General features: G+C 49.0%; 1 protein-coding gene across 2 annotated transcripts in view; it reads left to right on the forward strand.

Annotated features, from left to right (window-relative positions):
• The window catches only part of LOC119113008 (potassium voltage-gated channel protein Shal), a 134,334-nt gene extending 131,665 nt beyond the window's left edge, over positions 1-2,669 (forward strand). For both annotated transcript variants that reach the window (XM_037237322.1, XM_037237323.1), the window contains one exon: positions 1,197-2,669. In XM_037237322.1, the coding sequence (XP_037093217.1) occupies positions 1,197-1,451 (255 nt within the window). In that variant the 3' untranslated portion in view covers positions 1,452-2,669. The remainder of the gene's footprint in view (positions 1-1,196) is intronic.
• Positions 2,670-18,180: the final 15,511 nt, after the last annotated feature.

Below are 18,180 nucleotides of genomic sequence, written 5' to 3' on the forward strand. Positions count from 1 at the left end.
CGGGGCGGCACGCGGGCTAGCCGTACGACCGTGCTCTGCCCAGCAGCCGCCTTTGTGTTGCAGACGGAGGAAGGGAAACGAACAATCCTTTAATGGCAAATTGATTGATGGCGTTTCAGTCTTCACTATGGGTTTCAATTTATGGAACTTCCGAACTTCCACTGGGGCGAGATTAATAGCATCTATGTTTGAGAGTTTGAGATTTCTCTTGCTTAGCCGTGGTGTTTCCCACAGCTAACCATCATTGTGGTGGAAAGATGGATGAAACTGAAGGGCTCCCCCGAGCTTTTGGAAGTGGCATTGAGTTACAATATTTTTAGCGGATAGCATCATAGCGGATTACCTAGAAGCATAAAAGCAGCGGTTTCAAGGTGAAGAAAGAGAGAGAAAGAGAGAGAGAGAGAGAGAGAGAGAGGGAGAGAGAGGAGAGAGAGAGCGAAGGAAGGATGCATATATATGTATATATATATATATATATATATATATATATATATATATATATATATATATGTATGCGTTATATGTAAGCGTTTTTTGCCAACATCCCTAGGGGGGCGCGTTTTAACGTTTATATATATATATATATATATATATATATATATATATATATATATATATAGAACGCATCATTTATTCTAACGCATTCACGAATGGTGCATCAATTATCAGATTGGGCAGCATTCAGCTCTCCTGCCAGCATCTGGCAAAGCTGAGAGTAGCGCAAGGGTGCAAACATGCGGCCGTGTTCAAAGACTAGGACCCCAGAAGCTGAGGGATATTGCATGGCCAAATTTTGTCTGCGCAGCATAATAAAGTTATCCTCGCAGACTGCCTTTGAAGCTTAGTTACTGAGCTGACAGTGTGCAATATCGCCTTGAACAAGCCTGGCCTCAAAACCTGGCCCAAAAATGAAAACCCCACTTATTGGTGCCTCCTGGTCAAGGTTGAGAGGGCTGATCGGTAACTTAGGGGAAGGGATAGCGCTCGGAGTTAAGGTTTTAGTTCCCTTCCAATCCCAAAGAAAACACAAAACAAAGATAATCCTCTTTCTCTAGCCGATCTAAGTCTCGTGATCCGGACTCTTGGTGCCACGTCCTTACATCTGTGACCCCGTTTCCCAGCAGAGAGGCCGCCTCGTCGTGTCAGAACCGCCGCAATGCCACCGCCTGCTTCTCTCACTCGCTCTCCCGTTTCAGAACCTCTACCATAACGTGGAGAACGGCCACGAAGAGGAGCTGCGCGAGATCCAGATTGGCGACCTGGAGAAGAGCACGCCCACCGGGCAGCACCGGGTACACCTGAACGCACCGTCGGGCGCCCCTCTGCCGGCTGAGGGACGTCAGAACGCCGGCTCACTGGCCACTATCTCGCAGCTGGGCGGCGGCGAGCCCAGCCCGCCGGCTGCCGACGACAACAACGTGACCGGTTACATGCGTATCTCGACGCTGTAGACCCTGCAGCGGTGCACTGTAGACCCTGCAGCGGCGCGGTGTAGACCCGACAGCGGTGCGCTGTAGACCCGACCGCGGTACGCTGACCAGGTGCCAAGAGGACCGCGCGGCGGCGCGCCCGGCCGCGGGCGGCGACGCGCCGGGCGCCGTGCGGTGGTGACGAACGGCAGCAGTCCGAGCCAGAGGGACAGCGTGCGCGCGCGAGCGAGAGCGAGACGCGGCCGGCGTTTCAGGCCGGCCGGCGGTCGGACAGTGCGCGCGAGGTCCGAGACTGCGCTGCTTCGGAGCCGCGCGAGGTCCGAGACTGCGCTGCCGTTGAGCCGAGCGGCGCCGGCTCCAAGCGCCGCGGAGGGCCACCCCTGCGGCGGCGCTCCTCCGCGGTGAGAGGCTGCGCTCGACACCGCAGAGGGCCCGCGCCGCCGCTCTCGACTTCCAGACCGCGGCAGGACGAGTGTCAGGAGCGTCAGCCGTGCCGAGCCAGTACTCGCCGTCACTGAGATTATCGGCTCGACCTGTGATTCTAGGTTTCTCAAAGGCATCTCTTAGCAACTGTTTCCAGAATCTAGCCTAGTGCGTACATGACAGTGCTGGCCTTCTTTCCCATTGTTAATGGTCAGCCCAGCCTGCCGGCGCCACCGCCGCGTGGTAAGCGTTCTCCTCGTGTTGCCCTTGTCTATACTAGAGGTAAAATACTCCAGTATTTCCTCGCGTGCGTGAGGGAGATGTTATTTTATATGTGTCACGGTGACGGATAGCATCTAGTGGTTGTAGGTTGTTGTTAGCTCGACTTTAGCCGACTGGCCGCTCTGGAGACCTGTTTGGCCCGCGTCCGATCGGCTCCGAGGTGTACAGTCCAGCCGCCCTCCCCCGACGCCGGATGCCGCCGGCGGTCGGCTCCACGTCAGTTGCATGACGATGGCCTGCCCGGGCCCGAGCGCTCCCCGGCCGCTGCACTCTGGCCGTATCGCCATCGCTTCGCGGTGACAGTCGGCCGCCCAGCGGGCCGGCCGGCGGGCTTCTTTTGATATCAGCCGAAGGAATACTCTGTGTCTGTGAGGCGGAGTGGAGTCCGGACGCGTCCGCTCTCGTGGGCGCGGAAGCGCGCGGCTCGCGGAGCGTCAGGACCTCAGGCATTTGTGTTGCACTCGCAGTCGCGTAAGTCATTCCATTTCCAGTTGGTGTAGCCCTTCATTTGCTAGATGCGCCTGTTTTATTGTCGTGCCCTGCGCGCGTGCTGCGGCAGCGCGGCCTGCCCTGTAGCTGACAGCCGTCGTCCGCCGGCGGCCACCTCTTCAAACGCTTGCCGTGGTCGGTCGCCGTCCAGGCCTGCTGAGTGGATCGCGGTTACACCCTGGAGTACGGGAGCGGCCTGATGGCCGGGGCCGGCGCTGTCAAGGGCGCAGGGCAGCGTGAAGCGGGCTCAAACGAGGCAACTACAGCAGCTCACGACGGCCAACGTCGATCGATAGACAAATGAAGCTTATCAGAAGATGTGGGAAGTGGAATTACATCTCAGAGCTTGGAGAAGTCGGAAAATGAAAGAAATCGGCAAAGTGGGCTTGATGATGAAAACTAATGGGCGTTGGACGGGACTTTTTCGGTCGGTGATTTGCTGAGCGCTGCGCTGGCGTCGACGCCATCCGTCACCGGTCCGGGTTCACGCGCTGCCCTCGGCAGCTGCTCGGGCTGCCTCAGACGGCGCAGCCGGCGTGGGCCACCTCCAGTCGGGATGGGAGGGGGAGGGGATAGACGGTCGTGACTGCGAGCGACATCGACCCGTTTGGCGCGGCTGACTGAACCCGGCTGACACGGCGCGGCGCCGCGAAACGGCGCGGTTGCCTACATGACTCTCCAACGCATTTCCCCGACATGACTGCCCGCTATGATTTCTCTGACACAGCTCTCCCGACATGGTCCCCGCCACGACAGCCTGACACAGATCTCCCGATATGGTCCCTGCCGTGACTGCCCGACACAGTTCTCCCGAAATGGTCCTCGACGCGGCTACCCGACACAGCTCTTTCGACATGGTCCCCGCCGCGGCTGCGCGACGCGGTTCTCCCGACATGGTCCCCGCCGTGACTGCCCGACACAGTTCTCCCGACATGGTCCCCGCCGCGGCTGCCCGACGCAGTTCTCCCGACCTGGTCCCCGCCGTGACTGCCCGACACAGTTCTCCCGAAAGGGTCCCCGCCGCGGCTGCCCGACGCAGATCTCCCGAAATGGTTGTCCGACACTTCACCCCTTACAGTTCTCACGACATGGCTCCCCGACATTTCACCCCCGACACAGTTTTCCCGACATGGTTCCCCGACATTTCACCCCGACACTACTGACACGCTACCCGGCCGGCCATCTGACGGAATAGCCATTTGAATGGAGGGCTGGCCATTGCAGCTTGTCGGCCCACTATAAACCTAATGGGATCGTACCGGGGCGCCGTGAAAAGGCTTGAGATGGCTCACCAGGCGACGTAAGCCTACTAAAAGACGCAGCTCTATTTGGGTGGACGACATATTTAATGCCACCCTTACCGTCCCCGCCACAAAGCGCTGCGCATGTTCCGTTGTGCGGAAGGAACATGTCACTTAAGTGAATTTAGGAATCAACCATATTTGTACATTCTGCGGGCCGTCCGGGATGTGTTCTGCAGGATCCCATTGGCAATGATAGTGTCGCCCGTTAAAAGGTCGGCTTCATTTCAAGCCCAGCTGCGCATGGAGAGCCGCTGGAACAGCGCCGCCGCCGCTCTGCTGACTGATGCCTGTCACCTGTGTCACCGAGTGCATGTTAGTGCGAGCTGCTGCGGCTCTGTGTCGGTGGCAGATGGCGCCACAGTCACTGTGACATCGGACCCTCCCCTCCCTCCCTGGTCGACTGGGATATGCGCCCTCTGTCGCCACATCCGCCGAATGGCCGGCATACGTATCCAGCTGTTACTTATGCTTGCTCTCTAAGTGTACATTTTGCTCTATACAAAATAAACAAGTCCCAAAGTTGGTGTCTGTTGGTAGGATGGGGTCAACTTTTCCATCCGCGCTCCTGAACATGGGGTAAGTTGGGCGAATTCGCCCAGGAAAGTTGGTCCAAATCGGAGCGCTCGACTATCGCGCAGGTGCACTGTCTGAGTGGTGCAGTGGAAGAGGGCCCTCAACGCGAGGGAGAGATGGACAGAGGGCCTTCAGAGCGAGGGGAGGTGGACAGAGGGGCTTCAGAGTAGAGCAGAGGTGGACAGAGAGCCCTCAGAGCGAGGGAGGGATGGACAGAGGGTATTCCGAGCCGAGGGAGAGGTGGACGGAGGGCTCTCGGAGCTGGGCAGAGTAGTGGCGGAAGAACAGCGGAACGTAGCGGTCGTGGAGTAAAAGATAGAGTGGGTCATAAACCACTGTCGGAGTGAAATGCTGTGTAGAGCAGTGGGGTGAGTAGAGGGCAATCAGGAGCGGGGTGAGGCATCACAGAACGCGTGGTCCAAGAGTGGACAGTGTGACGGCACACGTTCTGTTTAAAAGACAGTGATAACTCATGCTGAGTGGAATTGGGATGACGCCTCCTGCACAGAGGATGATGTAAAACTACTTTGAAAGTTGGATAAGCTCTCCCCTATGTAAGCATTGAACGGAAGTACTTTGCACAAACTCGACGTGGGTGAATACTTTGTGAATACTTTGTGAATACTACATAAACATTGCTCCGCTTTGTTGGTAATATGCCAGATGTAGGGATCCCGTTTTGACTAAAATGTTAGCTGTCTGCCTTCGGTGGCGGGGGCTAGTCAAACTATTTCCCTGGTCTATGCTTCGTATGAAACAGAACCAGCTTAAATGATTAATCATTACCTCTGGCACGTTTTTCAACATTTCGAAAAGCTGAGACGGATAATGATTCGCGGCAATATGGCTCGCATCCATGTTGCCATCTTGCAGCAATCCTCTTCATGATGACTCACTATGACTCATGTTTTGACGTAAAAAGACCGTTCACGCACTGCAACATCGATGCTGGTAATAGACCAGTCATCTGCGGCTTTCTTCATATGATTAGATATGTTAATGGCCTTTGGGCCCCTATTGTGATGTAGTCTGTGGGATCTGTGTTTTCCAACTGCCGCAATGCCTTTGAGACTACAACGCTTTTGATCGATGAGAATGCTTCATACCCTTTTAAGGGTGAGAAGCATTTTCATTTAAGGATCGCTTGACCCAAGGGGGTTTCCAAAGCGAATGTGATGCCTTAAAGCGATTAAAATCTTACAGAAATTCTCAAACCGGGAGAGTCAGGCCGGGTGTTATACTTTTTACCCCCGAATGATTACTTTTATGACGCCTGAGGGCTTGTTACAATGGGTTCCTAATAGGGTGGGTTTCCGGGACTCCCTTTCACTTTTTTGTTTGTTGATTCTTGCGGGAGTAGTTAAACCTCGCCTACATGCCTGCAGGAGTGTCGCAGGAGATGTCATTTAGGAAAGGTGTGTAAGGGCTGTGCAGCGCGTTTTGTCTGTTGCACAGTGTGGCTAATATATGCTCTACACCGCCGCCGGCGGAGGCTTCAAGGTTTTGGTTGACCATGACTAGGTTGACTTCAAGGTTGACATCGCGCGGCGGCCGCTTGTTGGTGCATTTGATCCACCTCGGTATCCGGGCTGGCGAAGAATGGCGGAGCTAATAGTACGTAATGGTTGCGCACCTTTGCCATGCAAAGGTTGCGCACGATAGGTGAATGCGTACCTAGTTTGCGAATGGTGGACTGCGCCTGTCATTGGCAAATGGGAGCCCATTCGCTTCTTCGAGGTAACCAATTCGACCCATGATGTAGTGACCTGATTTACCTGTGACGTCACGCAGTGGGGGCCTATTTTTTATTCGGCCGGGAGGCAAAATAAATATGTGCGTTAAGTCGCAGTTGTTTAAATAACAACGCCTAGCAATGCAATGGCGTTGTGCGTGTGCGTTTCACCTCAAAGCTCAGCAATAACTGCAGTAAGATAATATCCAAATGCACCATTGCTGCAGGCCAGGTGTCTCCATTGGCCGAATAAGTTGGCTCTACTTCTCGCCTACATTTGCCGAGTGATTGCGGCTGGCAGATAACCTGGGAAAATTATGCAGAACGTTGGAGAATAGACTGATGTTTCGCACCGTTAACATAAAGAATCATCCCAGATAATGAGCTGTGCCAAGGGACAACCAAAGATTTTCAGAGTGCCGTGTAGTCAAGACAGAACCTTTTTTCTCCCTGTGTGGCCAAGCCTGCGGGATAAGTTGTGGCTATACATGGCAGATGTGAAACAAAACTGAGAAACAATATTTGAATGTGATATGTGCAAATGGAATATCTCTGTGCATGAGTATCAAAAAGGAAATTAGTATTGTATTATTGAAGCAATTGGTTGGATAACCTTGCCGTGTGTGTGTGTGGAGGGGCGGGGGGGGGGGGGGGGGGTGCGTGCGTGCGTGTGAAGATGGCACAAGTCCAAGCATATGGCAGACAGCTTCTTTAGGCCAGGTGTCATTTTCTAGGTACGTTTTTCCAAGCATAGGTGCTTTAGGAAAATTTATGTCTTGTCATGCATGAATAAAACATTGCTGCAATGTAGTTACTTTGCCTACGCTTTGTTACAAATGTCATTCTCTTATAATTGTGCAATATGTTAGTAAAAAAAAACACTTACGGTCAGGGGGACAGCGTAAATATAAAATACCGTGCATAGTGGATTTTAGTGTTAGGCTGTATTTCAAGAAAACACCAGTGTGGCCATGCCATCACTTGCCATCTGGTGTGATTTGTAGGTTTTATCCTGTAAACTTATGTGTGACGCTGACATGGTGACAGCCAGAGAACTGCGTAATGCGGAAAGCCATGCACCTTGTTGTTATGTTTGCAGCATGTATTACACTGACTTGGCATTTCACTAGAATGCATTCCGTGAAAGTTTTGGCTGTCTGCTTTTAATCCATGCAGCTTCATTAGGCTACAGTTTAATATGGAATCCATTCCAGCTGCACCAGTGATCTGGCAAGAGATAGCTTGACGGGGCCGTAAAGGTCACTGGGTTACAAAATAAGGTCAATCCAGATATCACTTATAGAGAGTGTTCTTCATTTATATGGGGTTTTGAACTGAAATAGCCATATTGAAGACCTTTCAGTGCAGTTCACAGCCCCACCCTTCCTAAGATCTAAACCCTCCTACTGTGTGAGCTACACGCCCGACGAAATTGAGAAGAGTATTTCAGGGAGAGTATATTAAGGTCACATCGGCATTCATGTCGTCCTATTAACGTCATTCAAACTCTGTCATTCCATAAGCCATGCGGCGATCAAGGCCGAGAAAAAATACAATGGTCGAGTCCTTCATTTGTGACGTTCATTGGCATCATTTCCAGATACAACAGTTGTCAGTTGGCTCTCAAGTAATGTTGTGCTAGGTACGATGACGTTATCAAACAGTAACGTACCGAAGAACATATTTGCTCAACGGCGAAATGTGTTTCTCAAGAGCAGTCTTTTCCACTTAAAAGTATACCAAAAAGTGTAAGCTAGCTTGTTTCATCGTAACTGATGCTTGCTTCAAGATCTGTAATTGTAGAACATCCCCTTAAATTCCCCAGGTGGACAGCTTTTGATCAGTTTTTGCTTCGCTCATCAATTGCAAACCAAATGCTGGGATGGGAGTGCGTAACCCCCTTGCCATGCTTTGCGCACGGAAGAAAACGGGTTCCACCCTAGCAAAGGATGAATGATGGTACCTTTCTGCTCGTATGCCATGCCATCTGTTCGATAAATATATATATATATATATATATATATATATATATATATATATATATATATATATATATATATATATATACTCGTGCTGTTAGCTTTCGTATATCACATCAAGAAAATGTCGTAGCAGTCATCCAAATAGCTGACATATGATTTATCTTGTACTTTGCATGCTACCAGGACATATACTAAACGCACATTGTCTCTTCATCTTGCCCCGTCAGACTCCTTTTTCTCCATTGCAGGGCAGGCTAAGCCTGGAGCTTGTGCAAATGCTGCTTAGGTCTGCCTTAAACTGTCTGTTTGAAGCCATGCAGGGCCGTCCCGCGTCCGCGCCATTGGGGGTCAAACTGGGCTGAAGCGTAGGGAGGGAGTGGTTAGGGAGGATGTGAAAGATGTCGTCATGCGTTGAGCGTTGTCCTGACGAATTTAAGTGACGAAACGAGATGCCGCACCATCCACCACCGCCTCCCAGTGGCTGTACCGATGGCGAGGGATTCGAAAATCAAACGTTAAAGGCGATGTGACGTGTGATGTGACGTGTGATATGAAATGTGATGTGATGTGAAATGTGAAATGGATGATGGATGTGAAAGATGTCGTCATGCGTTGAGCGTTGTCCTGACGAATCAAAGTGACGAAACGAGATGCCGCACCATCCACCACCGACGCCCAGTGGCTGTACCGATAGCGAGGGATTCAAAAATCAAACGTGAAAGGCGATGTGACGTGTGATATATAACTGCAACATAATCCTCTGCGTAAGGTGAATGTTCTCTGCACCTTTGGGACCAGGAACCACGATCGTGGCCACGCATAGATGCAAAGAACTTCTCAAGAAATATATGGAGTATTTCAAGGTCGAAGATGACTACACCGTCGACGTAATAATTATTGCAGTTGTATTGGTTGATGTGAAATGCAAAAAGGGTCTGTTTTACCACTGTTTTTTTATAGTTCGGCTGATGATAACCTTGAGCGGTGTCTTGTGATGCAAAATGTTTTGCTTTGCAATACAGTCGAGCTCAAGGTGTCACATAAGAAAAGCTAAAGCAGAGGCTTTTCCTTTTGGTAAGATCGACATTTCTTAAGTGGGCAGCAGCCACACCACATGTAATAAAGCATCCAGCCTAGTCATTGGTCTTGGGACCAACTTTCCGAGACCTTACCGGCATTACCTCTCCCCTCATAACAGTGTTGTTGCAGTTGCTGATGCTTCACTTTAAGGCCAGTGAAAATGGTGCTTGCAAAATTCCATTTGCTGCCTTTGTATTCAGGCATTCGTCGATGAATAGGATCGGTTGGTCGAGATCAATGACGAGGTTGAAATCCAGGGTCCAAATCTAGAGTCCGCGTCAGTATGTCCTCAGAGGGTGAACCAATATTTGAAACTAGCTCTGGAAGGCGGCTCTCCGATGCATCAGCGGTCTTTTTCGACTCCCAGTCAGCATAAATATTTTAGTAATGCTGAGTTTGAATATATTGTATCAAGAGCGTACCGTGCATTCAGTCCCGCCGATGCTCAGCCAATATGGCGTTACTTCATTTATGTGCGTGTATTATTTATGGTTACATTTGGTCCCTCATACATGTTATTTATGAATGTTATATTGTATTTCATTTTCCGTTATCCACCACGACCACATCCCTGCTACATTTTAAACGTTGTATTAGATTCCATATTTTGGTCAGATGTTTTGAGGCGGATCCTGAACGGATCCAGATTGGTAGTCCTGGTTGCTGAATTGTGGTCCTTAACACCGATAGCTGTGTTTGTCCATCAACATTGTGTCAAGTGCTGCTTTTTGCCATGCTGCTGGCGCAATATGATTATAAAGCCGTCATAACGGTACTATCGTATGCGCCTGCAGAGGAGGAGCTCCTTGCGCTTCTGGCACACCTGGGTGTGACTATGGAAGAGGTTGCCCACAGGTCGCGTCACGGGAATCTCGCAGTGCTGGCCGTGACCAACCACGCGAGCCGCGCAGGATCTGCGTGGAGGACGTCGAGGCGGTGTCAGTCACTAAATTCCGTGAGGCCGTTCTTCTCGATGTAGCTGAGCACGGTTTCTTCGTTTAAAATTATGGTGGCTCCGAAAATATCGTAGCAGTTGCTGAGAACCATATGTTCCTGGTGCATTAGATGTCCCACGTGCCTCGGCGCGAAGGCGGACGTGCTGAGCATGATGTAGCTGGGCGTTGTGAGTACTGCGCTCCCGAGTGAAAAGCTACTGCTTCAACGGAAAGAGAACCAGCATTCTTCATATTTAACTCATCGTCGCTCTCCTCTCCCTCTGAGGTGGGCACGGCACGGCGACTTCAATGTTTTGATGATTTCTTGTGTCGAGCCCTAAGCTGCGGGCGCCTGTTACCATGACCTGTTACCATGACCTGCTACCATGACCTGTTACCATGACCTGTTACCATGACCTGTTACCATGACCTGTTCACTGAATCGCCTCACGAGTTTTTGTCGAAGGTGCAAATCAGCGGCGATACAGCGTGGCGTGTCGATTGTCGATAGCACGGGGTAGAGTGAGAGCTTGGCGCTGAACGGCTTTGAGGCTGATTGGACGTGACTTTGCGCGTGGCTTTAGCCGGCAACATCTGTTCAAATGGATTTTAAATGTGTACTGATACAACGCGCAAGGGAGCATGACCAACAGGTATGTTTTGCGTATGCGAGCGCCACATTTCCTGTAATGGAGGTCTCTCCCAGAATTACGCCTGGTTGTCACAATGTACGGCTAGGTGTACGAGAGCGAGCTCATATTGGTGGGAGACCGAGTGTTCATATATACCGCATCAAAGACAGCTGCAGGTAGAAATTGTCATCTATGTCTCCAATCTGTTTAGATGTTCTAGCGCAGCTGGCTGATTCGGTACCGTCATTCCGGAGATCTTAGCTGTGGGGATTACAGTTCAAGGTTGCCTTCATTTGTTGGCGTCGCAAAACGCGTTTTTAGGCTGCGAGTGAGGGTTGGGGGTGGCAAACTACCAGGCGTGGGGAGGGGGGATGGCTTAGCGGGATGTCAGGGTTTTAGAGGGACATTTTTATAGGTGGTTTTAGATGGTGCACTTATTGGTGTTCTTGAATCCTTTGGAGTATTTAGCAGGGTTTAGGTTTATGAGCAGGGCGCGGGCAAGGGGTGTAATCAACTTTATAAATGTGCTTTGCAGGGTATTGCGCCTTTTCAGAGGTTGTTGCATTTTTAACAATATGCCGTTTTGGGTGCCATTTTGACTCCTACAACGGAATTCCGAAAAAACACCTGAAATAGTATCATCAGAGAAGTGGATTTCTGTCTGCTCCCATTAGATAGAATGTCGTGGGGAATCTTTTTTTCTCAGCGCCATTGAGCGGCGTGGCCCCGATTGGGGCTATACTGCTGAGGCGAAACAAACAAACCGCTGCTTCGTTCCATCGAAACTGCTTTGTTCGTCTTTTTCAGTACACAAATCAAAGCCAATTTAGAAGAATGTCTTCATTCTCTCTCCTGCCTGCCAGATTAAGGGTCAATATGCCGGCACGCTGGACAATGCATGGTCTCAGAAGTATGATGTGTGTTCTGGTAAAGGATGTACCCTGATGCACTGTTGATATATACCGGTGCTCACTTTCAGTTAATGGCAGAGCTAAAAACACAAATGTTAGGGCTTTGCTTTCTGGAAGTGAGTTTTGCAGGTTTCATGTGGCGCATATCAGTGTTTTGGTCCGTGGGAACAGATTGCCCGACCAGTTTTTCTGACCGATATTCGCGGAAGCCTTGCTTCTTCGTCAGACCGTATTCTCTGACCGACGCCGTGGAACCAGGGTCCTATGTCTATCTCAACACTGACTCGCGCTGCCCGCGCGCCGGCCGGCGTCGACCCCATAGAGTTACCAAACCGTCGCCGGCTATTGGCGATACCCACCTGGGCGCCTCGCATTCAGCCAGCCAGTCAGCATGTGTTAAAAAAACACTCCAACACCTGCTCACCTGGCGTATTGTTCTCATCCGAATGCTCTGAGCCTCGCGGGTCTCAACACCACAGGACTAGACCACAATTTAGTTGACCCTGAGCCCCACCGAGCTGCAGCTCCGGCTGCAGGCCACCTCGCCAATGTGTCCAGCTGTCACCGGCTGCCGTCCGGGCGGGGCGGCGGTGACACCCACCGTCAGTCGGAGCACGGCGTCGGCACGCTGACCGTACGGTCCACACGTGTCCCGAGGCCGACCTGGCCGGCCGGCCGCGACACGCTGTCACTGCCGCCGGCGGCCTTCACCGTCCGCCGTCACCGCCAGTGGCGGTCACTGACCGCTGCCGTCGTCGCCGCCGGCCGTCCCCTCCCACCGCTGTAAACTTCACTGCCAGCTACCGTCATCCGCCAGCCGCCACTGCCCGCTATTGTCACCGTCAGCCGTCACTATCCGCTTCTGTCGCTGTCAGCCGTCACTGTGCCGCTGGCACCAGCCGTCAATGCCCGCTGGCCGAAAGCAATGCGCTTTTGTGGTGTCCGGAGTACAAAAATGTTAAGAATCCTTATGGGGAGCTATTCAACTCAAGCCAGTGCACAACACCAATGAAAGACATGTCGCCGTATCACATACGACAACCATAATCAGTGGTCAAATTAGTGCCTTTGCCCCCAGGATCAATGGTTTTCCCCAGTGTGATATGACAAATGATCCAGTCCGCAAAGGTGGCGACCGTCAACCAAACAGTTTAAAACATAGTCCTCGATCATTTTGATGACGTCTGGTATGTCCGCCCTAATGGTCGGTGTGGCGAAGGGAAACGAATTAAGCGCATTTTCATCAAATCTTTCAGCTCAAGCTGCTGCTTTTCCCCTCGCGAGACGCCACTCGGAGAGCATTTCAGCATGTGCCAAGCATTCAGCATTCAGTCCCTGATCTATCTGGCTTCCCACTTGCACCAGCAAAATACACCAAACACTGACCATTTGTTTTTGGGCATACGGCATTGCGAATGGCTTACGCCGAATAAAGCAACACTTAGTATGCAAGAGTGAACTATTCAAGCGAAGATACCAAACGCTAATAGGAAGAATGTAAAGAACATACTTGACATTTCCAGCAGCGTTCGTCACGCAAATGTTCTTTCTGCTGGAGGCATCGAACATTTCCGTAACGCAATCCAATAAGCTCGATTTCTTCTTTCATTTAGTTCCTCTTAGCACGTTAAGGGTATCGTTCCAACGGTAGCCAGTTAGACTAAGCTACAAAAATTCGCGCAGCTTGAGCGTGTCAAAATATTTTGTTACTTGCTGGGCTCCCATGAAACTCTCTGCTCTGGCAGCCCAGTATTCACCAATGGCTTGATTTTTCGCTATGACCAAACGAGTTCTCAAAATGAATGCATTAAATCGATCCTCACGCGCGTTGTAAGTCGTCAAAAAGGGTCCATTGTTGATGCACTAAGCCCAGTGGCTCTGGTCCTTGAGAGGCGGGGTCCAGAATATCCATTTTGAACCTCTTAATGAATGTAACTATCACTTCATTAACGTTTAAACCGTAGAATTTGTGTAGAATTATATGAAGTGTGTTTGCATGACGTGTATATGCATCCAAATTACACAGCTTTGATGTGAAATGCAATTGGTTAACTATATGAAAACTACAGTACTTCGGACAACTTCATGTATTGCTGCTACGCACAATCTCCCAGTCATGCATTAAGAAGCATTCAACGTCTATATATATATAATAGATATATAATATATATATATATATATATATATAGAGGGAGAGAAGAGAGAGAGAGAGGAGGAGAGAGAGAGAGAGAGAGAGAGAGAGAGAGACAGAGGAGAGAGGAGAAGAGGAAGAGGAAGAGAGAGAGAGAGGAGAGAGAGAAGAGGAGAGGGAGAGAGAGAGGAGAGGAGAGAGAAGAGAGAGAGAGGGAGAGAGAGAGAGAGAGAGCAGAGAGAGAGAGAGACAGGAGAGAGAGAGAGAGAGACAGAGAGAGAAGAGAAGAAAGAGAGAGAGAGAGAGAGAGAGGAGAGAGAGAGAGAGAGAGAGGAGAGAGAGAGAGAGAGAGAGAGAGAGAGAGAGAGAGAGAGAGAGAGAGAGAGAGAGAGAGGAGAGAGAGAGAGGAGAGAGAGAGAGAGAGAGAGAGAGAGACGGAGAGACAGAGAGAGAGCTCGACTTATGTTGAAATGACCACCACATTTTTTTTCGCGACGCATGACTGTGCAACCTGCTGGAGGGGGCACTAGACCAGAATATGCGTGGAACCCAAAATAAAAGTTGTTATTATCTGACCTCACTGGAAACGCCCAGATTTTACAATCATGTCCAACCAAACGCCGCTAACAAGTCCATGAAGTCATCCTTATGAGATGACAAAACGCTTGACTTAAGCAAACAGCCTGGCATGCACCACTTCGGACTTCTTATGTCACTCAATGACCGCAGGTTGATTCGATGTCTTGAACTTTTCATAGTGTCCAACTGTCTGGAAAAGTGACGAGCGTGTGTTTGTGTTTTGTAATTTGACTAGATATTGGATGCATAAATCTGTTAACTGACGGCCCTCCAATGAGTATATCTTGTAGAGCATGCCTCTTGTTTGCTACATTGGAATGTTTCCCGACCGACCGTCTGACATTGTTCTAACAATGTAGAACGAATATCCTTAAAGCGTTAGCTAGCTTCGACTAATATTAATGGCTATAGACAAACTGATTTATGACTTGCCGAAAACAACGAACAGTCTAATTTCAATAATCGGGCAAATGCGCAAGAAACTGATTAAATGTACCTTTCTCCTTGCATACAACAAAACTTGCAGCAATGAAAGCATACTGCCTGAGTGCACGCATATGTTTATATGAATATATATATATATATATATATATATATATATATATATATATATATGGTGTGTGTGTGTGTGTGTGTGTGTGTGTTGTGTGTGTGGTGTGTGTGTGTGTGTGGTGTGTGTGTGTGTGTGTGTGTGTGTGTGGTGTGGGTGTGTGTGGTGTGTGCGTGTGCTCGTGCGCGTGTGCCGCCGGTCAAATTTTATTAGAGGGTGAACTCTTAAAAGGGTGATTCTCTTGCATGCAAATTGTATGTAGTTAGCTCAGGGGGGGGGGGGGGCCTGAGGTGGTGCTTTTAAAGGGAGCACCCCACCTTTTTTGTACGATTACTTATGCTATATCAGACGCGGGCTATATAATGGAAATCCCAGTTCTCTCGACATGCTTCTGAATAACTTCAGAATTTCGACTTCGACTTGAATTGGCAAACCTACGGGACACAATTTATTTGGCCCAGTGACTGCCACCATGAAAGTAAACATTGCATTTGTCTTGCCTTTCCGAAGTGCGTTCCCTTATATTTTTTAACGCGTTGCAGTGTCAAATTGCTTGTGTGACAGCTGTTACGAAAGCTGAAACACTCCCTTAGACAAAAACGGTTGGCAAACATGAAGCTTTTCCCGCGAATTCAACGAAACGTTAACTATTACATTGGTTCTCCTTTATGGCGTTACCGCAGAGGTTTCTTTTCGAGTCGCATTTTGGCTTCGGAAATGGGAGTATCACATGATCCATGTGACGCACTGGGCTCAAACTTCAATCAATCAACTTCTCGGTGACGAGGGCCTTTGATTGTCGCGATGACGGTGGTCGTGACTGCAGGTAAGAAGCGCAGTGCTGCTACAAAATGCTGGCAGCATAATTGGAACTCGCAAATTGTTAGAATTGATATTCGTATATGTCTTAACGGTGCCGCAGAGGCGCAGTGCCCAGTGCTATTATAAGACGTAACTAGTCCCCGAAAATTCGCAACAAAATGTTTTTGAAATATGCCCCAAATATGGGACACTTCCATTAAAGGATGATCGAGATGTCTTTTGAATGATGCCTCGCTGCTTGATATAGTTGCCGTGTTAAGTTGCGTATTGCCCATTGATTGGCACAACCTCGTTCTCATGTGATGAATTACCATAACTAATTCCAATCAGAAAATCGTAAAACACACAATTCATGTTTCGTTTCGGTTCATGTTGTTTGTTTGGCAAATGTTGCAAATTGGCATGCAAACCGAGAGGTGGCGGTAAGGGGGCTGAGGGGTCCTAATGAGAAGCATGCCGCTCCCCGTTCCTCAGCTTGCTCCACCAGCTTTTGGAGCACCGGTGCGGAAACAAAGCGAATGGACCCGCTCAAGACTCATCTACCCATGCACGGACTGAAGTGACTGAATGTTTGTTTCAGGCTGATCAGCTCCAGTTGGAACACACTCCGTCCACTAGCAGTGTATGGCTGCTGACTGGGGCTGTATGGTTTGATTGCTGAGTTTTCTGGGAAAGGAATAATAATACATCACGCTGAAATTAGATGACATAGTATAGCTGTGCGCAGAATTTATGTGCGCAGAATATATTTATGTTTTCGTTATCATCCTCGATTAAATGGCATGATGCTCAAGCGTCAGATTCCAAGAACAAGACAGGCAGGCACCAAACAGAGCAAATAGCTGGACTTACTTAAATGGAATGTTCCGCATTTGAAGGTGCTGAAGCAAGCATCAAATATGATACACAACTTCATTTTTAACTGTTGCTATACATTTTAAGTGGAAGAGAGTGCTCCAGACAGCACAATTCTCTCTTGAGTAAATATCCTCTTCAATGCGTCATACATCATCGCTCCTGAACAACATTGGTTAAGAGCCAATTCACGGCCATTAAATCTGGAAACCGCGCTCATGAACGCCAAAATAAACGCCTTGACAATTACATTTGTCTTGGCCTTGATTGCCGCATGGCTTATGGAATGTTCGGATTTGAATAGCGTTATTATGACGTCATGAATGCCAAGGTGACTTTGCAATATTATCCCCGATATACCTTTCCCCATTTTTGCGGGCGTATAGCTCAGAAACTACAGTGGCTTACGTCTTGAAAGTGCAGCATTATTACCGAAAAGTCTTCAAGATGCCTATTTGGAACAAGGTCACAACGCGTCATCATAAACTAAAGTTTATGAGAACTCAAAACGCTACATATCTGATTTCCAACATCTCTTGATCTTGGTTTTTGTTGCCCTGACACGGTCTGCAAAGCCACATTTGTACCGTGGAAGTGCAGAATTTGCTCTGCGTCAGCAATGGTGACAGACGTGCACCAATATCCTGATGTAGCATTCTTTTTTTTAGAAATTCTGCCAGCGCCATTTTATCTGATGGGGTTTATATATCAGAGTTAATTCAAAGCAGCACATGTGTAAAACCTGACCCATTCAACAAACTTTCGGTCGCACAATTTCAGTTCAGTGGAAGAATGTTGCGGTTTGGCTTGGAGGCGTTTCTGGCGCTTGGATGGTTTACATGGTTTGAAGCCTTTTGCGTGTTTGAAGCCTGACTGATGCCCATTAAAACTTCAGTTTAGTAGAAAGCAAGATTAATCTTGTATTCAAAATATCCTATCAAAAACAAGAGTAGACGACAGAGATATTCGGACTTGCCCCTCCCTTGGCATCTGTCTCAGCCAAAGGCTGAGATATGTAATACAATATATATATATATATATATATATAATATATATATATATATATATATATTATATATATATATATATAATATATATATATATATATATGTATATCCTCCCCTCTTGTCTCTCTCTTCTCTCTCTCTCTCTCTCTCTCTCTCTCTCCTCTCTCTCTCTCTCTCTCTCTCTCTTCTCTCTCTCTCTCTCTCTCTCTCTCTCTCTTCTCTCTCTCTCTCTCTCTCTCTCTCTCTCTCTCTCTCTTCTCTCTCTCTTCTCTCTCTCTCTTCTCTCCTCTCTCTCTCTCTCTCTCTCTCTCCTCTCTCTCTCTCTCTCCTCTCTCTCTCTCTCTCTCTCTCTCTCTCTCTCTCTCTCTATCTCTCTCTCTCTCTTCTCTCTCTCTCTCTCTCTCTCTCTCTCTCTCTCTCTCTCTTCTCTCTTCCCTCCACCTCTCTTTCCCTCCGTCAATAA

The sequence above is a fragment of the Pollicipes pollicipes genome, unplaced genomic scaffold, assembly GCF_011947565.3.
Source record: "Pollicipes pollicipes isolate AB1234 unplaced genomic scaffold, Ppol_2.1 Scaffold_7261;HRSCAF=8764_pilon_pilon_pilon, whole genome shotgun sequence".
NCBI lineage: Eukaryota > Metazoa > Arthropoda > Thecostraca > Pollicipedomorpha > Pollicipedidae > Pollicipes > Pollicipes pollicipes.